Source organism: Symphalangus syndactylus, chromosome 10 (genome assembly GCF_028878055.3).
Source record: "Symphalangus syndactylus isolate Jambi chromosome 10, NHGRI_mSymSyn1-v2.1_pri, whole genome shotgun sequence".
NCBI lineage: Eukaryota > Metazoa > Chordata > Mammalia > Primates > Hylobatidae > Symphalangus > Symphalangus syndactylus.
In genome coordinates this window covers 108,107,084-108,125,237 of record NC_072432.2, presented here as the reverse complement: position 1 = coordinate 108,125,237, position 18,154 = coordinate 108,107,084, and the positions used below count along the sequence as shown (strand labels likewise).

Here is an 18,154-nt window from a genome sequence, read left to right as displayed (position 1 = left end):
TTTCTTTATGTTTAACAAAGTGTGTTGGTTGGCCTTTTTAAAGAAACTGAAATGCTGTAGTTGAAAAACAGAGATCATGGTAACATCGCAGGTAATGGTTAGTCAACTCCAAAACTCCAAAAAGGATCAAACTCCAAAAAGTTAGAAATGTTCATTTAATTAATCCTCACAATTCCTAACACACTATGGCTGGGAACTCTAGAAGTGTTTTTGGTGGTGATGTGCAAAGAATATAAAATATATGCTGTGGTCTGCACTTCTAGTTTCATGTTTGGTTGTTTAATCAGGGACCTCAATCTTGACCAGAAATTCTAAGAAGAGTTTGCCACTGGGTTCCTGGTGGAGAATAGGAGGCCCATAAATTTCAAACACGCTTGTGTAATGCAAAATCCTGTTCAATTACTAGAAATGTATTTATTGATAAAGGAAGAATGTGGTGTATATATGACCAATTCTTAGTCCTTTGTAAGAAGGAAAAGAAGCATCTCAAACAAGATGGTCAGTTCTCATCTTTCAGAACTGCCCAAGATGGAGTAAAGAAGTTGGATTTACCTCACAACTGTAATAAACAAAAGAAAGCAAACAAAATAAAGGAAATAACAACTTTTAAGACACTGGACATTAGGAAATGAAATACAGTAATCTTTAGAGAAGGGAAACAAATGAGATGAATGCTACAAGTGCTCCAGCTTATAGCGTTGAGTGTTTTCAGGACATGGTACAAGAAGAGGGCATTGAGGAGGAGCCCAGTGAGCTCCTGGAGCTGAGGAGTCAGAGCTGAGAGAACAGGGAGACCAAGGCAGTGAGAGCTGACAGGGTGGGATACCAGAGAGGGATAACTGCACAGAGAGTAAACCCCAGAGGTCTGCGAGGGTCTCCCTGGGTTATTCAGGAGAGTATTAACAGCACATGCATGTGAAGGAATTACCTGAGACCAGGGAAAGAACCCTCCTAAAATAGTGCTATTTGCTCAACAGGGCTAGGAATCATGGTTTTTTTTTTCCCACCAGCAAGACTGGAAAAGAACATAATTCACATAGTAATGGGGAGAAAACTTAGGAAGGTCTTGGCTCAGTAATAGGAAATAATTAGCCCTGAATTAACCACTGCTTTAGACTCATCTAGCAAATCATAACAGCAAGATCCAAAAGGATCAGACTCTTTCCAGGCAACTTAACTGCCTTCCAGAACTAAGCACATGGATATTTACAAGAATACAAAAGTATTTCACACCTAACAAGGAAAATTTCACAATGTCTGGCATAAGAAGCAGAAAAGCACAAAACATAATGAAGAGTATAATCACTCAAAACCAAACCACAACGGACACAGATGTTAGAATTAGCAAAGATATCAAAACAGTCATTGTAACGGTATTCAATATGTTAAAAAGTTAAGTGGACACATGAAAGATATAAAAAGATTCCAATAGAATTTGCAGGGTTGAAAATCATTGTGTCTAAGAGGAATGATGCGCTGAATGGGATAATGGCAGATTAGATTTGGCAAAACAAAAAGATTGGCAAACTTGAAAACATAGCAATACAAATTCTCCAAAATGAAACACAAAGAAAAAAAAGATTTAAAAAATGAAAAGAGTATTAGTTAGTTTCAGGATCTTCTCTCAATAATTGATTAAAAATCAGCAGGAATATAGTAGGTTTGAGCAACACTATCAACTAATTTGACCTAACTGGCATTTGTAGAACACTCCACCAACAGTAGAATATATAATCTTTCCAAGTGCACGTGAAACATTTACCAAGATAGACCATATTGTGGACCATAAAACAATGCTCAACATTTTAAAGGATTCAGGTGATAGCAAATGTGTTCTCTGACCAAAACAGAATTAAATTAGAAATCAATAGCAGAAAGATCTTTGAGAACTCCCTAAGTATTTGGAAACTAAATAAAGCAATTTTAAATAGTCTATGGTCAAAGAATAAATAAAAACGGACATTAGAAAGTATAATATTTTGAAATAAAAGAAAATAAAATCAATATACCAGAATTTGAGGTTCCACTTAAGCAGTACTTAGGAGGAAATAAATAGCATTAAATGCCTATATTGACAAAGAAGAAATGTTTCAAATCAATGATCACAACTTCTACCTTAAGAAATCAGAGAAAGAAGAACCAGATAAACCCAAGGTAAGCAGAAGAAAGAAAATCATGAAAATAAAGTGGAATTCAGTGAAATTGAAAAAAGAAAAACAATGAAGTCAACCCAAAAGTTGTTTCTTTGAGAAGATCAATAAAATTGATAAATCTATAATCAAACTCACCAGGAAGAAAGAGAAGACACAACTTTCCAATATCACAAATGAGAGGGGAGATGTATTCCAAGGATATTAAAAGGATAACCAGAGAATATTATGAACAATCTTTTGCATATAAATCAGCTTAGGTAAAATACACAAATTTCTTGCAATGTATAAACTACCAAAGCTTACTCAAGAAGAAATAACCTAAGTAGCCTTATACCTATTAATGAGATTGAATTTGTAGTTCAAATCTTCCCATAAAGAAAACTCCAGGTATCGATGATTTCACTGGTGAATTCAACTAAAAATCTAAAGAAGAAATAATACCAATTCTATGAAAACTCTTCCAGAACATAAAAGAAAAGGGAATATTTTACAACACTTATTTCATTTTATTATTTTTAATGTTTATGAATACATAATAGTTGTACATATTTTTGAAGTACATGTGATATTTTGATAGAAGCATTCAATGTATAATGATCAAATCTGGATAATTGGGATATCTGTGAATAACATGGTGGTTAACAGAAGCTAGGAAGGCTAATAGGGAGGAGGGAACAAAGAAGAGCTGGTTAATGGACACAGAATACTTATTAGAAGGAATAAGATCTAGTGTTCTCATGGTTAACAATAATTTATTATATATTTTAAAGTTAACACCAGTTAACAATAATTTATTGCATATTTCAAAATAGCTAGAAGAGTAGATCTGGAATGTTCCCAACTCATTTTTTGAGGCCGGATTATCCTGATACCAAAACTAGACAAAGACATTACATGAAAGGGAAACTACCGACCAACCACAGAACATCATTCACAAGGATGTGAACACAGATGCAAAATTGTAAAGAAAATGTTAGCAAGTTAAATCCAACAATAGATTTTTAAAGAGATAATATGGAATTTATACTGGAAGGCAGGGCTCATTTAACCATCAAAAATTATCTAATATAGCATTTCACTGTTAATAGCTTCACCCATGTTGGTGGGGTATTTTTCTGGCATTTTATTTCTATATTAGGCTTATAGCATTAATACAGGTTGACTCATTTGTTCTTGTGAAAATTAATGTAAAAGTATCTAATAAAGGGTTGAGTAGAAATGGAGATCAATAAATTTCTGGCAGTTAAAAATCTACTTTTTGCTTGATTAGGTTCACAAACTCACTTCTTTCACAGAAGCAAAGAACATTGGCCATCTACTTCCTGTCTTTCCGAACTGTCATTTCCTGTTGACGCCTCACCAATCAGCCATCATTCATATGATTGTAGACAGGCTTCATGATCCCTTAGGCTTAGAGCAGAGCTTCTTGAAGTGCTCATCTGTAGCAAGATAAGAAGCTTGCCTCAGAATGTAAATCAAGGCAATGTTTTCTTCAAGGATAAAGTCTTGCTATGAAAATAAATAAATAAATAAATGTCAGCTGAACTAATCAGTGTGCTTAGTAATTTAGTTGACTTACATCATGGTGCAAACTCCTTACCTTAAAATGGGCTGATGAACTGTTTGCAGGCACTTTGAGTACCAGGTTCTTAGAGTATGTCATATCTCACACAGCATTTAGATTCCAAAATCAGCACTTGTTTATACTTGCTCTCATGCCATTGCTCTATGGTGCATACTTTGAACACATATATAAAGGTTTTTGTGCTTTTGCCACCAATAAATGTAGCTTTAATATCTATACTTTCTCTTGAGGTCATTACATATAATTAAATTTCATGCACATGTGTACTTCAAATTTTTTAGCCATGTGGAGTACATTAAAAGTGAGTGTTTCTCATCTTTCATATTAAAATAGCTGGAGGATAAATCAATCCTTTCACAAAGATCTGAGATAGGATAGCAAATGAGTTTTTTCTTATGTGACAATACATGTCAAATGGTAATGGCTCTGCATGCGCTATGTCGGTACAGATTTGGAGGGTGCATCTGGGAACAAGCAATGTGATTATTGATGTCTGCCATGAGTATGGAAATGCAGCATGGTAATACCCTCATGCTGTGTATTTGCCATCTATGACTAGGAGCTCCAAGCTTATCTTTCTATTAAAAAGAATGACTTGAGTTATTCTGTTGCAGGACATGAAAATTATGGCAGAAAAGAAGAACCAGATCATACTTATGAACCTGGAGATGTCTCTCTTCAAGAATATTACATGGATGTGGCTTTCCTCATAGATACTTCCCAAAGAGTAGGAAGTGATGAGTTTAAGGAAGTAAAAGCTTTTATAACCTCAGTGCTTGATTACTTTCACATCGCCCCCGCTCCACTGACCTCCACCTTAGGAGACAGGGTTGCTGTCCTGAGCTACTCTCCCCCAGGCTATATGCCTAACACTGAAGAATGCCCTGTCTACCTGGAATTTGATTTGGTTACTTATAACAGTATACACCAAATGAAACATCATCTCCAAGACTCTCAACAGCTCAATGGAGATGTTTTTATTGGCCATGCCTTGCAGTGGACAATTGACAATGTCTTTGTAGGAACCCCTAATCTGAGGAAAAACAAAGTTATCTTTGTAATATCTGCTGGCGAAACCAACCCTTTAGACAAAGAAGTCTTAAGGAATGTGTCTCTGAGAGCCAAGTGTCAAGGCTACTCCATATTTGTGTTTTCCTTTGGCCCTAAACACAATGACAAGGAATTAGAAGAATTAGCCAGCCACCCTCTGGATCATCACTTGGTCCAACTTGGCCGAACCCACAAGCCAGATTGGAATTATATCATTAAGTTTGTCAAGCCATTTGTCCATTTAATCAGACGTAAGTCATTAATTCTCTTTGATTGCCTTTGCAATAGATTTAATGTTTCTGTGTACAGTCCATCAGCAGACTTAGTAAAATGATCCTCACTTCAGTTAAGAGTGGTAGAGTATAAGTGAATAGGAGGCAGTAAAAAATCTCAGAGAAAAGTCCCAGATTTTTTGACGATGAGCCTTGCTGCTGCGCTGCCAAAGTTTTAGGCAGGAAATCCTCAAATGGAGGAAAAGTGCCCTTTAGCCCTAACCTGTGTTTACTATGTGGCAGGTTCTTTAAATTGATTGTGTCGTTTAATCTTCAGTGCAGTCCTCAGAGGAAAGTATTAATAACTCCATTTTGCAAGTGAAAAGACTGAGATTCAGAAACGTTAAATAAACTGCTTAAAATCTCACAAGTAATAATTGGTAAATTCTAGACTCAGCCCCTCACATTCTGACCACAGGGCTATGCTGTTGTCTAGTAAATCATACTTTAATTACTAAACCCTTAGCAAGGTGTAATGCTGTAATAAATAATGTCACACTGACACTGCCCTCCACCTACTCCAAGGACTTCTATTTTGTCCTGTCATTATAAATTAACCTAAGTTCTGACTTGAATTCTTATGAGCCATAGGGACAAATCTTCTCTAGAGCCTCCATGCCAGACAGTTGGCAGGGATTTTTTAGGGTGTCTTTACACAGTGGGGCTTTGAGGGTGGCTGCCCCAGCCTCTGCCCATGTGCTATGACTTTAGACATGCATATAGCAGCACATCCAAAACCTTGTAACATCAAACAAGTCCTAGCCTGTGCTGGGAATTAGGAAGATGGCAGAGGCTACATTGAATGGTCTCTGCAGCTCCTGCAAGCTTACTAGAGAATCACAAGGTTGCAGGTTTTCTGGCATGCATAAAGCCCAAGGGCTTACACAGTTCGCAGGAATCTTGGAATTTAGCAGTTATGTTTAGTAGCAAGTAAAAATGTGCCTTCTCCCAACCCGAAGATAAATAGGGCAGACAATTTCAATAGCTAATAGAGTCTTCTCCCAGAACTTAAAGTATAATTTAAAAAATAAAAAAAAAATAATTTTTAAAAAAATAAAGTCTTCTAGAAAGATCCTCCTTTTATAGGGAGAGAAACAAATGATAGAAAGAATTTAGAGATGTCCTTAAATTATATCACAAATTTGTGATAGAGCATTGGAATTATTTATTCAATGACTGGCTGTATCTTCTTGACTTTGCCAAGAACAAAGAATTTCCATGTCAGAGTGTGCCTATTTTGCCAAGTCTGTTATAAAAGTTATGCTTGAAAACCCTGCCAACCACATGAAAAGATGAGCTGACTCTGGGTGAGATAATAATGTAGATGGGTAAAATTTAGACTAACCAGCTCACTCTCTCTCCAGGTGCCATCAACAAATATCCCACCAAAGATATGAAAGCCACATGTGTTAACATGACCTCTCCCAACCCAGAGAATGGTGTCACAGAAAACACTGTATTGTGAGTTGAGAAATTCCAAATTTGGTTAATACCACAACTGGAAACAGTTCTTAAGAAAACTGTGAAATGAATAGCATTTTAGTTTTCAAGATCCAAGTGTGTGTTTGTGTGTGTGTGTGTGTGTGTGTGTGTGTGTGTTTTAAATGCTACTCATTTGTGATGATAGCATAGGTCTGAAATTAATCGCAGATAGAACAGAACTTATATTTGAAAGAACTATGCTCCATTTCTGTTTCTTTTACCAAAAATACCCTCCTGTTAGTACCTTCTCAGTAAGTAGATAACATAACTCCAATATTGGGTACTGCCAAAACAGAAAACTTATATCAAAGATTCCATGTAACAATTTTAGAGCAGAATAAAAACATAAAAAACAAAACAAAACATTTGGCCATTTAGAAAGCAAAACACATATGAAGATTGGCAGGAAGGATTCTTTCAAGTCTGATTTTATAAAGTACAACCCTAAGTACTCAATAAAAATGTAATGATGGAAATTATACTGGTTTGGAATTCTAAACTGTGGAGACAAATGTCTAAGTTCCCTTCAGAATATTAGAAAATTGCACGAGTCAAATTTCATTCATGAACTGAACTTGGACTATTCCAATCACATGCATAAAATGGATTCCTCTTATATTATCTGGTGGTATTCACATTTAATCTTGCAGGGAACTTGGCTAACTAATTTTTTATCTCTCTTCTCTATTACCTCAGACTTCTTCCTGGGATATATGAAATAAAGACAGAAAATGGTGAGCTGTTTGATGAATCTGATTCCCAGGTGCAACATTTCCTTGTATTAGGAAACAATCACAGTAATGGTTCTGAGACAGCTACTGATTTGATGCAGAAGTTATACCTGCTCTTTTCAACTGAGAAACTGGCAATGAAAGACAAGGAAAAAGCACATTTAGAAGAAATTTCAGCTCTAGTGGTTGATAAACAGCAAGAAAAAGAAGGTAATCTTGAGTACCATAGAGTTGAAGACCCTCAAGTACCTTTGTTTGGATTTTCCCCTGGTGGAAGATGAGCAGTTAGAATTCACTGGGAGAGGTAGAGATGACAGGATGAGGATAAAAGAGGGGCTTACCATCTAAGGATCCAAGGGAGATAAAACTTCAGAAAGGCAAAAAATAGTCTTTGTTGACATATTCAGAATTACAAGCAGCTATAAATGCTTGGTGTGGAGTCAGGGAATGGGGAAGTTGGAGGGGCAAGAACAAGGATAGCAGGTCCCAAGTAAGCAGGAGCAACCCTGCATCCTTGTGCAAAATCGGGGTGAAGGGGAACTGTGCAAGGAGCCTCCAGAGTTTTAATACTCGAGATCTGCTCTCTCCCTTAGCAACTAGGGTTTTCTTGGTTTGAGATGGAGGCCCCTAGCTGAGCCTCAGCCTCAGTGAGACCTGGAGAGGACAAGGCCACCATGGTTCTAAGATCTGTGTGGAGACTGTGGGCAGCTCCATAGGCTGGATGGGGAAATGGACCTACAGCTAAAAGCAAAACAGGAGATGGACAGCAGGAAGCTATTGGCTCTAGGGCAGCGATTCACCGCCCTTGCTGTGTCCCAGAGTCATGTGGGAAATGATTTTAAAATAAATATTCCTGGGTATCTACTAAAGCTGAAAATACATATATCCAATGACCCAGTAATTTTACTTCATTGTATATACCCAATAGGAATATACATATTAACCAAAAATCATGTACTAAAATGTTTATAAAAGCACTATTTGCGTTGCTCCAAAATGGGAACAAAAATGCCCAACAGCAGAATTAAAAAATAAATTTTGGGACATTTATATAATAAAATCCCATATAGGGGCATATATGTATACTTCAAAAAAGTTTATATATGTGTGTGTGTGTGTGTATATATATATATAAAACACATTTATAAATATATAGTTAAAGCTATAGATATATATACACACACATACATAAACATATATATAGTTTTAGATGTGGATATAATTGTAGATATATCTATATGTAGAGAGAACAAAATCAGAAAAATAAGAGAAGTGAATATAGGGAAAATAGGAAAAATACAGACAAAAAGAGAGAGAGAAGATAGATATAATAAAATAAAAATTAAATATAAGTATATTGAAATATCTGGTTCTCATCAAAATGGAATAAGTTCATTTTTGTTTCAAAATGGAATAAGCCCATATCACTTATCTTTTCCACTGATTACAACTGAAAATTCTGGATGAAATACAAATAGCAACTACCTGAGGGCTCTGAAAAGTAAGCAAAAGCACGTATATTGTGAAGGGGCATGAGTTTCCCGTTTTCCTTTCTCTTTTCTTTTGTGGCTTTATGCCGAGGGCAAGCCTAACTACAGGAACTGTGTGGCAGTGAAGTAGAGGGCTAAACCTCATTAGAAACCCCGTATTTTTGGCCAGAAGAACTAGGAAAAGCGGCCCTGTGGATTAAAGAAATCCTGCTTTTTTCCCCCTTTTCTGTCATGGGTTTGCTTTGAAGGCAGGCATCAGCTGGCAGCTAAGTGGAAAGCCAGACACCTAAAGAGAAACCCTTTCTTTCTTGTTGAAGGCCGAAAGAGTGAGGGTCGTGATCAACTCAGTATACCACTGGAGGCTATATGAGTACAGAGCACACTGTTCTCATAAATGAAGAATGTTGGCAAACTGACAAACTGCGTATGCCATCCAGAAGGAATGCTGAGGGCAGTCATGCCCCAAAAGCAAGTGTTTCTTGTGATTAGGTACATCTGAAGCCTGTTAGTAATGATATGAACCTGTGATCAATTAAGCAGCTGACCAATCGTTACCTCCTCCTCCCTGCTCTTGCTACTCAATAAATATGAAGGGCGGTGGAAGCTCAGGGGCTGCTTTTGCTCACCGGAAGCAGGGAGCTCTCTTCTTCTTCCCTGGTTCCCCTTCCTGTAAAAGTTTCTTTTGTCTTAAGTTTTCATTTCTATGTTTGTCCCTTCCTTCAGTCCCATAATGATGGTCTCAAGCGGTAACAGTAGTAACTGTTGTAATGACAGTCTCAAGTAGTAACAGCAGTAACTGTCATAGTGACAGTCTCAAGTAGTAACTGTGGCAGTCTGTCACATTTCTGGCCAGAGAAACTGGAAAAGAAGACCTTGTGGCCAGCACGTGTGGGTAACCTTAGGGAGAAGAGAGCTGAACAAAGGAATACTCTACTTGTAATTAGGGGACCTATATGGGTCTCAGACTCTTCCCTAAACTGTACATGTATGAGAAAGACCCTAAAAAGGATAGCAAAGGCCCTAGAAACTAAACTGTAACTGCTACTCGCAGACAATCAGACAGCACTTGCATGCTGAACCTGAGATGATTGCCTGCTAAAACAAAAATATTCTACAGAGAATCACAACAGGACTTAGAGTCTAAACAACATAATATTCAAAATGTTCAGGATACAATCCAAAATTATGCAACATACAGAGAACCAAGAGATGTGAACAATTCTCAAAGAAAAAGACAACCAACAAATGCCAACCTCAAGGTGACTCTAATATTGCAATGATCAAAGACATTAAAGTAGCTATTATAAGTATGCTCTATAGGTAAAGGTAAATAACTTGAAATGAATAGAAAGATAGACATTTTCAAGCAGAGAAATAGTGATCACAAAAAAGAACCCAAAGGAAATTTTAGAAGTAAAAAATACAATATCTAAAATTTTAAAACATTCACTGGATGAGCTTAATAGCAGAGTGATGATGAGAGAAGAAAAGAGTCAGCGAGAAGCTAAGTGCAGTGGCTCACACCTGTAATTCTGGCACTTTGGGAAGCTGAGGTGGGCAGATCACTTGAGCCCAGGATTTTGAGACCAGCCTGAGCAACATGGTGAGACCCCACCTCAACAACAACAAATTAGTCGGATGTGGTGTCATGCACTTGTACATAGTCCCAGCTACTCAGGTGACTGAGGTGTGATAATTGCTTGAGCCCCAAAGGTCAAGGCTGTAGTGCACCCCAGTCTGGGAAACAGAGCAAGACCATGTCTCCAAAAAACAAAAAAAAAAAATAAAAAAGAAAAAGAGTCAATGGACTTGAAGAAAGATTAATTATACAATTATACAAACTGAAGAGAGAAAAGATCGAGAAAAAGGCGAACAGAACCTTGGAGACTTGTTGAGTATCAGAGGGTCTAACATTTGTTTCACTAAAATTCTATAAGGGAAGTGGAAAGATTGATGCAGAAAAGAATATTTTAGGAAATAATGACCAAAAATCCCCCCAAATTGATAAAAGATATAAATTTACAAATTTTAAAAGCTAAAAAAAAATTCAGACACATCATAATCAAACTGCTGAAAACCAAGGATAAAGAAAAAAAATTGAAGCAGCCAAGGAAAAACTATGAGACAAAATAAGGGAACAACTCAAATGACTGTAGATTTCTCATCAGAAACCGTGGAAGCTAGAAGACAGTGGAACAACTTCTTTTTTTCCTCTTTAATGTGCTGAAAGAAAAGAACTATGGACACAGAATTTTATATCCAATAAAGATATCCCTCTCCCTCTGGAATAAAGACAAAATAAAGGCATTCTCAGATGAAGGAAAATTAAGAGAACTTGTCACCAGCAGACCTGTTCTAAAGGAGAAATATGTGACAGCCAGGGAGTTGGAGTGAGGTCAAATGACTGGTGACTCAGTGGGCAGGAGACATACTGGGCAGGTGAAATTAAGGAAGGGGCACAAATGAGAAATCAAATGGGTGATTGAAAGGGAGGAAGGCTTAGTAAGAGAAAGTGGTGAGCACCAGACACAGCTTGCTCATGTGAATATCTGTACTGTCTGTGAGGTAATTTCATACCCATGATCTCGTTGGATTCCCTTTAAAACCCTTGTGTGGGGCCGGGCGCGGTGGCTCACGCTTGTAATCCTAGCACTTTGGGAGGCCGAGGCGGGCGGATCACGAGGTCAGGAGATCGAGACCACGGTGAAACCCCGTCTCTACTAAAAAATACAAAAAATTAGCCGGGCGTGGTGGCGGGCGCCTGTAGTCCCAGCTACTTGGAGAGGCTGAAGCAGGAGAATGGCGTGAACCCAGGAGGCGGAGCTTGCAGTGAGCCGAGATCATGCCACTGCACTCCAGCCTGGGTGACAGAGCGAGACTCCGTCTCAAAAAACAAAAACAAAAACAAAAAAAAACCCTTGTGTGGGAGACAGGAATTAATATCCCTAGTACACAGATGGAGAAACTGAGGCTCAAAGAGGTTTAGTGCCTTGCCAGTGACTCTATTTTGGTAACTTCTGGTTCAGTATGCTTTTCCAACATCTGGCGGAAGGAATAAGGGGTAGATCAGAAACAGAAAGTGTGGGTTGAAGACGAGGTATATTAGTTTGCTTGGACTGCCATAACAAAGACCATAGACTGGGTGGCTTAAATAACATTGATTTATTTTCTCATAGTTGTGGAGGCTGGAAGCCCAAGCAAGGTGCCAGCCTATAAGGTTCTTGATGAGGGCTCTCTTCCTGGCTTGCAAATAGCTGCCTCCTCTCCTTGTCCTCACATGATAGAAAGAGGAACTTGGTGTCTCTTTCTCTTTTTATAAGGGTAACGGTTCCGTAAAATCAGGGCTTCACCCTTATGACCTCGCTTAACCTTAAATGCCTCCTTAAGGGCCCTATCTTCAATACAGTCACATGGGGTTAGGGCTTCACTATATAAATTTGTGGGCAAGAGACACATTTCAGTTTATAGCAGGGGATATAATTAGAAATTACTCACAGGAAAGAGCCCTGTGAATTGGTGGTTCCCAAACTTGTCTATACATTAGAATCACCTAGTTATTATTTGAAAAGCCCAAAGTTTAGCCCACGCCCCATATCAATTAAGTCACATTCTCTAGAGGTAAGACACAGGCATCAGTTCTTTTGTTTTTGTTTTGTTTTGTTTTTTGAAGCTCTCAGGTGATTTCAATGTGCATTCAAGTTTGCAAAACACTGCTATAAATCCTGGTTGAATCACTCCTGTTAGCTTTAGATATCTCAAGGTGATTTGCTGCTGAAAATAATAAGGTTGGTAGAAGCAAAAGGATTATCATCAAGTGTGCATCTTTGTTGTTTGTTATTATTCTTCATTATTTTCTCCAAAAGTTTTCTGCATTTTTCTATTGTAATGATATGTTATACATCATTTAAACATGAGCATGTTTGCATAGATTTTTAGTGAATAATGGTGGACTCTGTTGGATAAGTTAAGAGAGAAATGTTGAGGTTTTATTTTCAAATGTCAGTTTTTATAATATGTCACAACTTACATCTTTTTCAACCACTTAAACTCATAATGAAAAATAGATATTTAAAATGTCCAAGGCAAGAAGTAGATGTTTTGTTTTCCTTTGAGGTGTGGCTGTAAGCAAAAAATTTTAAAGACAACTAGGCTGGAGCCTCTCTAAGATTCTGTTTTAGACCAGCTTCCCCTGAAGCCAACCCAGAGTTGAGAATTTCTGTGCTTGTGAGTTACTGAGGGAGTGCTCACAGGAGAACCAGTAAGGAAGGAAGCAAGACAAGGAAGGAGTGGAAGGCAAATAAGGGTGTCATCTCAGGCGAAGTCCCATAGAGGGCAGCTTAAGCCTGATCCTTCAAGGAAACGCAGGCGTCTAAATTAGGCTGCAGAGATTTCCTGAGCTGAGGCAAGAGAGTTAGGCTTTCTTTTCTTTTCTTTTCTTTTTTTTTTTAATCCTTTAAGTTCTGCGATACATGTATAAAATGTGCAGGTTTGTTACATAGGTATACACGTGCCATGGTGGTTTACCGCACCCATCAACCTGTCATCTACATTAGGTATTTCTCCTAATACTATCACTCCCCTTGCCCCCCACCCCCCGACAAGCCCCAGTGTGTGATGTTCCCCTCCTGTGTCCACGTGTTCTCATTGTTCAGCTCCAACTTATGAGTGGGAACATGTGGTGATTGGTTTTCTGTTCCTGTGTTAGTTTGCTGAGAATGATGGTTTCCAGCTTCATCCATGTCCCTGCAAAGACATGAACTCATTCTTTTTTATGGCTGCATAGTATTCCATGGTGTATATGTGCCCAATCTATCATTGATGGGCATTTGGGTTGGTTCCAAGTCTTTGCTATTGTGAATAGTGCTGCAGTAAATATATGTGTGCATGTGTCTTTATAGTAGAATGATTTATAAACCTTTGGGTATATACCCAGCAATGGGATTGCTGGGTCAAATGGTATTTCTGGTTCTAGATCCTTGAGGAATTGCCGCACTGTCTTCCACAATGGTTCAATTAATTTACACTCCCACCAACAGTGTAAAAGCGTCCCTATTTCTCCACATCCTCTCCAGCATCTGTTGTTTCCTAACTTTTTAATGATCGCCATTCTAACTGGCGTGAGATGGTATCTCATTGTCGTTTTGATTTGCATTTCTCTAATGATCAGTGATGATGAGCCTTTTTTTTCATTTGTTTGTTGCCTGCATAAATGTCTTCTTTTGAGGAGTGTCTGTTCATATCCTTTGCCTACTTTTTAATGGGGTTTTTTTAAATTGTAAATTTGTTTAAGTTCTGCATAGATTCTAGATATTAGCCCTTTGTCAGATGGATAGATTGCAAAAATTTTCTCCCATTCTGTAGGTTGCCTGTTCACACTGATGATAGTTTCTGTTGCTGTGCAGAAGCTCTTTAGTTTAATTAGATCCCATTTGTCAATTTTGGCTTTTGTTGCCATTGCTTTTGGTGTTTTAGTCATGAAGTCTTTTCCCATGCCTATGTCCTGAATGGTATTGCCTAGGTTTTCTTCTAGGGTTTTTCTGGTTTTAGGTCTTACGTTTAAATCTTTAATCCATCTTGAGTTAATTTTTGTATAAAGCGTAAGGAAAGGGTCCATTTTCAGCTTTCTGTATATGGCTAGCCAGTTTTCCAACACCATTTAATGAATAGGAGATCCTTTCCCCATTGCTTGTTTTTGTCAGGTTTGTCAAAGATCAGATGGTTGTAGATGCATGGCATTATTTCTCAGGCCTCTGTTCTGTTCCATTGGTCTATATATCTGTGTTGATACCAATACCATGCTGTTTTGGTTACTGTAGCCTTGTAGTATAGTTTGAAGTCAAGGCAGCATGATGCTTCTAGCTTTGTTCTTTTTGCTTAGGGTTGTCTTGGCTATTTGGGCTCTTTTTTGTTTCATATGAAATTTAAAGTAGTTTTTTTCTAATTCTGTGAAGAAAGTCAATGGTAGCTTGATGGGGATAGCATTGAATCTATAAATTACTTTGGTCAGTATGGCCATTTTCACGATATTGATTCTTCCTATCCCTGAGTGTGCAATGTTTTTCCATTTGTTTGTCTTCTCTCTTATTTCCTTGAGCAGTGGTTTGTAGTCCTCCTTGAAGACGTCCTTCACATCCCTTGTAAGTTGTATTCTTAGGTATCTTTTTCTCTTTGTAGCAATTGTGAATGTGAGTTCACTCATGATTTGGCTCGCTGCTTGCCTATTGTTGGTGTAAAAAAATGCTTGTGATTTTTGCACATTGATTTTGTATCCTGAGACTTTGCTGAAGTTGCTTATCAGTTCACCAAGGTTGAAATGAAGGAAAAAATGTTAAGGGCAGCCAGAGAGAAAAGTTGGGTTACCCACAAAGGGAAGCCCATCCGACTAACAGCAGATGTCTCTGCAGAAACTCTACAAGCCAGAAGAGAGTGGGGGCCAATATTCAACATTCTTAAAGAAAAGAATTTTCAACCCAGAATTTCATATCTAGCCAAACTAAGCTTTATAAGTGAAGGAGAAATAAAATCCTTTACAGACAAGCAAATGCTGAGAGATTTTGTCACCACCAGGCCTGCCTTACAAGAGCTCCTGAAGGAAGCACTAAATATGGAAAGAAAAAACCAGTACCAGCCACTGCAAAAAACATAACAAATTGTAAAGACCATCGACACTATGAAGAAGCTGTGTCAACTAATGGGCAAAATAACCAGCTAACATCATAATGACAGGATCAAATTCACACATAACAATATTAACCTTAAATGTAAACAGGCTAAATGCCCCAATTAAAAGACACAGACTGGCAAATTGGATAAAGTTGGGCTTTCTTACTTCCTCCTAGGTTATTGATTGGTCAAGAGCTGCTGTCGAGAGGAATGTAAACTCCAGGTGCTCATAGTGCATGTAGTTAAAGCAGGTCAAGTAGCTAACAGCAGTCCTCAAAGAATAATAGGTGCTGATATTGGAAGCAAAACCTCACATGGCAATGGTTGGGGAGGAAGGCCAAGAAGGGGAAGACAGAAAACAAAGGAATATTGTCCTAGAAATTAATGTTTAAAAAGAAAGATTAAAGGGATTCTGGGCAAAACCTTGATATGTTCTATTGCACACCCCTTCAAGCACCTGTTTATTGCTACCAGCCACTAAATTTGCTAAGCATGGAATGTCGAATAATTAATGTCCCAACATTTTTCCAGGAAGAATTATGTCTATGATTCTCCTTATACATTGCTCATTTATATCTATTATCACATCACCCTGAGCTGGACTTCTATTTTGACCAATGAAAATGACAAAAATATTGTGTTTGTTTTATATGTGGCATATAAAGGAGTAGGCCCTGGAGGAACATTTTGAACAAATACGATGACATTAACAGCAGTGAATATTTTTATATTTTGCAGATGGTGAAGACACAAGGTCATCATAGGAGAAAAGAAGATAGCTCCACTGACATGTATAATCCCATGTGGTTCTAACCAGAATGTATAATCATCTATTAGAGGTAGCGTGGTAAATGACAGGGACTTTTCACAAAAACAATTGGCTGATAGCATGCTAAATTTGTTCTCCATCTCAAATCTGAGGAGAAGAATTTTCGGAGTGAAGACATAATTAAGAAGACCTGACAAACCAGGAATGATTTCATTTCTCCTGAGAACTGGGGAAACCGACCTATAAAAGTTAACTTTTCTTTGAAAGCTCTGCACAGTTCAGGCATCGATTTTGATGATGTATCTGCCTGGAAAAGATTGTCATTATTTTCATCACATCTATATCTCAGATTGGACTCCTCTAAAAGCATTTAGAATTGGAATTTCCTAGGAATATCTTCTACTAATTCTTAAAACTGGAAAGCCATGCCCATGTCGTTGGTTCTGGGATGACCCTAACATTTCATCTAGCAGTGATTGTCTTCTAAAACCCACCTGTCAGGCTGCTATGACCCATAGTTAATGCTTTCTCTTCACCAGGACATTGACAAAAGAATGGAGTTGATGAAAAAGAAAAAAGTGATAAGAGGCTAATTTTATGAACCATATTTTGTGCTGTAATCTTTTGTTTATATTTTAGCATGCTTTGCTTGATGTATACTGAATTTTTGCAGCAAAAGAATTACGGAAAAGCACAGATACTCTATATGACCAGAGATGTTCTTGGGAATTACAATGTAGCAAGAGATAATTTCTAAAATAAAAACAAGTCTGACTTGGAAGTTTGTTCTGTTCATTATTATTTAACTACAGTCTAACTCAACCCTAATAGAACACCAGTAGAGGACTAAATATATTTGGAATATTTACATAAAATGTAAAATTAGCCAACAGTGAATTAGTTTTTTTTTTTTTTTGAGACGGAGTCTGTCTCTGTCGCCCAGGCTGGAGTGCAGTGGCGCAATCTCGGCTCACTGCAAGCTCCGCCTCCCGGGTTCACGCCATTCTCCTGCCTCAGCCTCTCCGAGTAGCTGGGACTACAGGCGCCCGCCATCACGCCTGGCTAATTTTTTGTATTTTTAGTAGAGACAGGGTTTCATCGTGGTCTCAATCTCCTGACCTCATGATCCGCCCGCCTCGGCCTCCCAAAGTGCTGGGATTACAAGCGTGAGCCACCGTGCCCGGCCAACAGTGAATTAGTTTTAAAAATCATTCAATGTGGCTAAGGCGACAAGTAATTACCAAGTCAATGAGCATCTATTATATTAAAAAATGAAATGACTATGTTAATGGGATAATACCATAGGCTATTTTGTACTTTTCCCATATAATTTTCCTTGACCTTACTGTTATTTGCATAATTTAAAAATAATCCAATTAATTCTAAATTGCTGAGATTTTTATAGTAACCATTTATTGTTCTCTGGGAAGTTCCATATTCAACTCTACTCATTTAATAAAGTTTTGTTTTCCCCTAAGAACCCTGATATGTGTAGGTGTGTGTGCATGTGTGTGTGTGTGTGTGAACATATACATGAATAATACATCAGATACCTAAATCTGAAAATGACATGATTATCAAGAATATGAAGCCACAGGAAGTCACCCTCTGCTGATGGGAGTGTAAATTGTTTAAACAGCACTGTAGCAATATTTCGTTAGATGGATGATACACATATCCTAACACCCAGCAATCCCACTACTAGATCTCTACAGCTATGTGTGAGAAGCTCTCACATATATATGCCAGGAACCAAATACACACATGTTCACTGCAGCACTGTGTGTTTTAGAGAGGAGCTGAAGCCAACATGAACATCCTAATGTGGTCTACTCATACAATAGCATATGATAGAGCAGCTAAATTGATAAACTGGAGTTGTATCTACAAACAGAGACAAATCTCAAAGATAATATTGAACCAGAAAGAGTTGCAGATGGATACATTATGACATCACTT

General features: G+C 37.8%; 1 protein-coding gene across 1 annotated transcript in view; it reads left to right on the top strand.

Annotated features, from left to right (window-relative positions):
- COL6A5 (collagen type VI alpha 5 chain) overlaps positions 1-16,976 on the top strand; it is a 135,338-nt gene extending 118,362 nt beyond the window's left edge. Inside the window, exons 38-41 of the mRNA XM_055295466.2 lie at positions 4,353-5,039; positions 6,425-6,521; positions 7,239-7,483; positions 16,165-16,976. Of these exons, the coding sequence (XP_055151441.2) occupies positions 4,353-5,039; positions 6,425-6,521; positions 7,239-7,483; positions 16,165-16,190 (1,055 nt within the window). The 3' untranslated portion in view covers positions 16,191-16,976. The remainder of the gene's footprint in view (positions 1-4,352; positions 5,040-6,424; positions 6,522-7,238; positions 7,484-16,164) is intronic.
- The last annotated feature ends 1,178 nt before the right edge of the window (positions 16,977-18,154 follow it).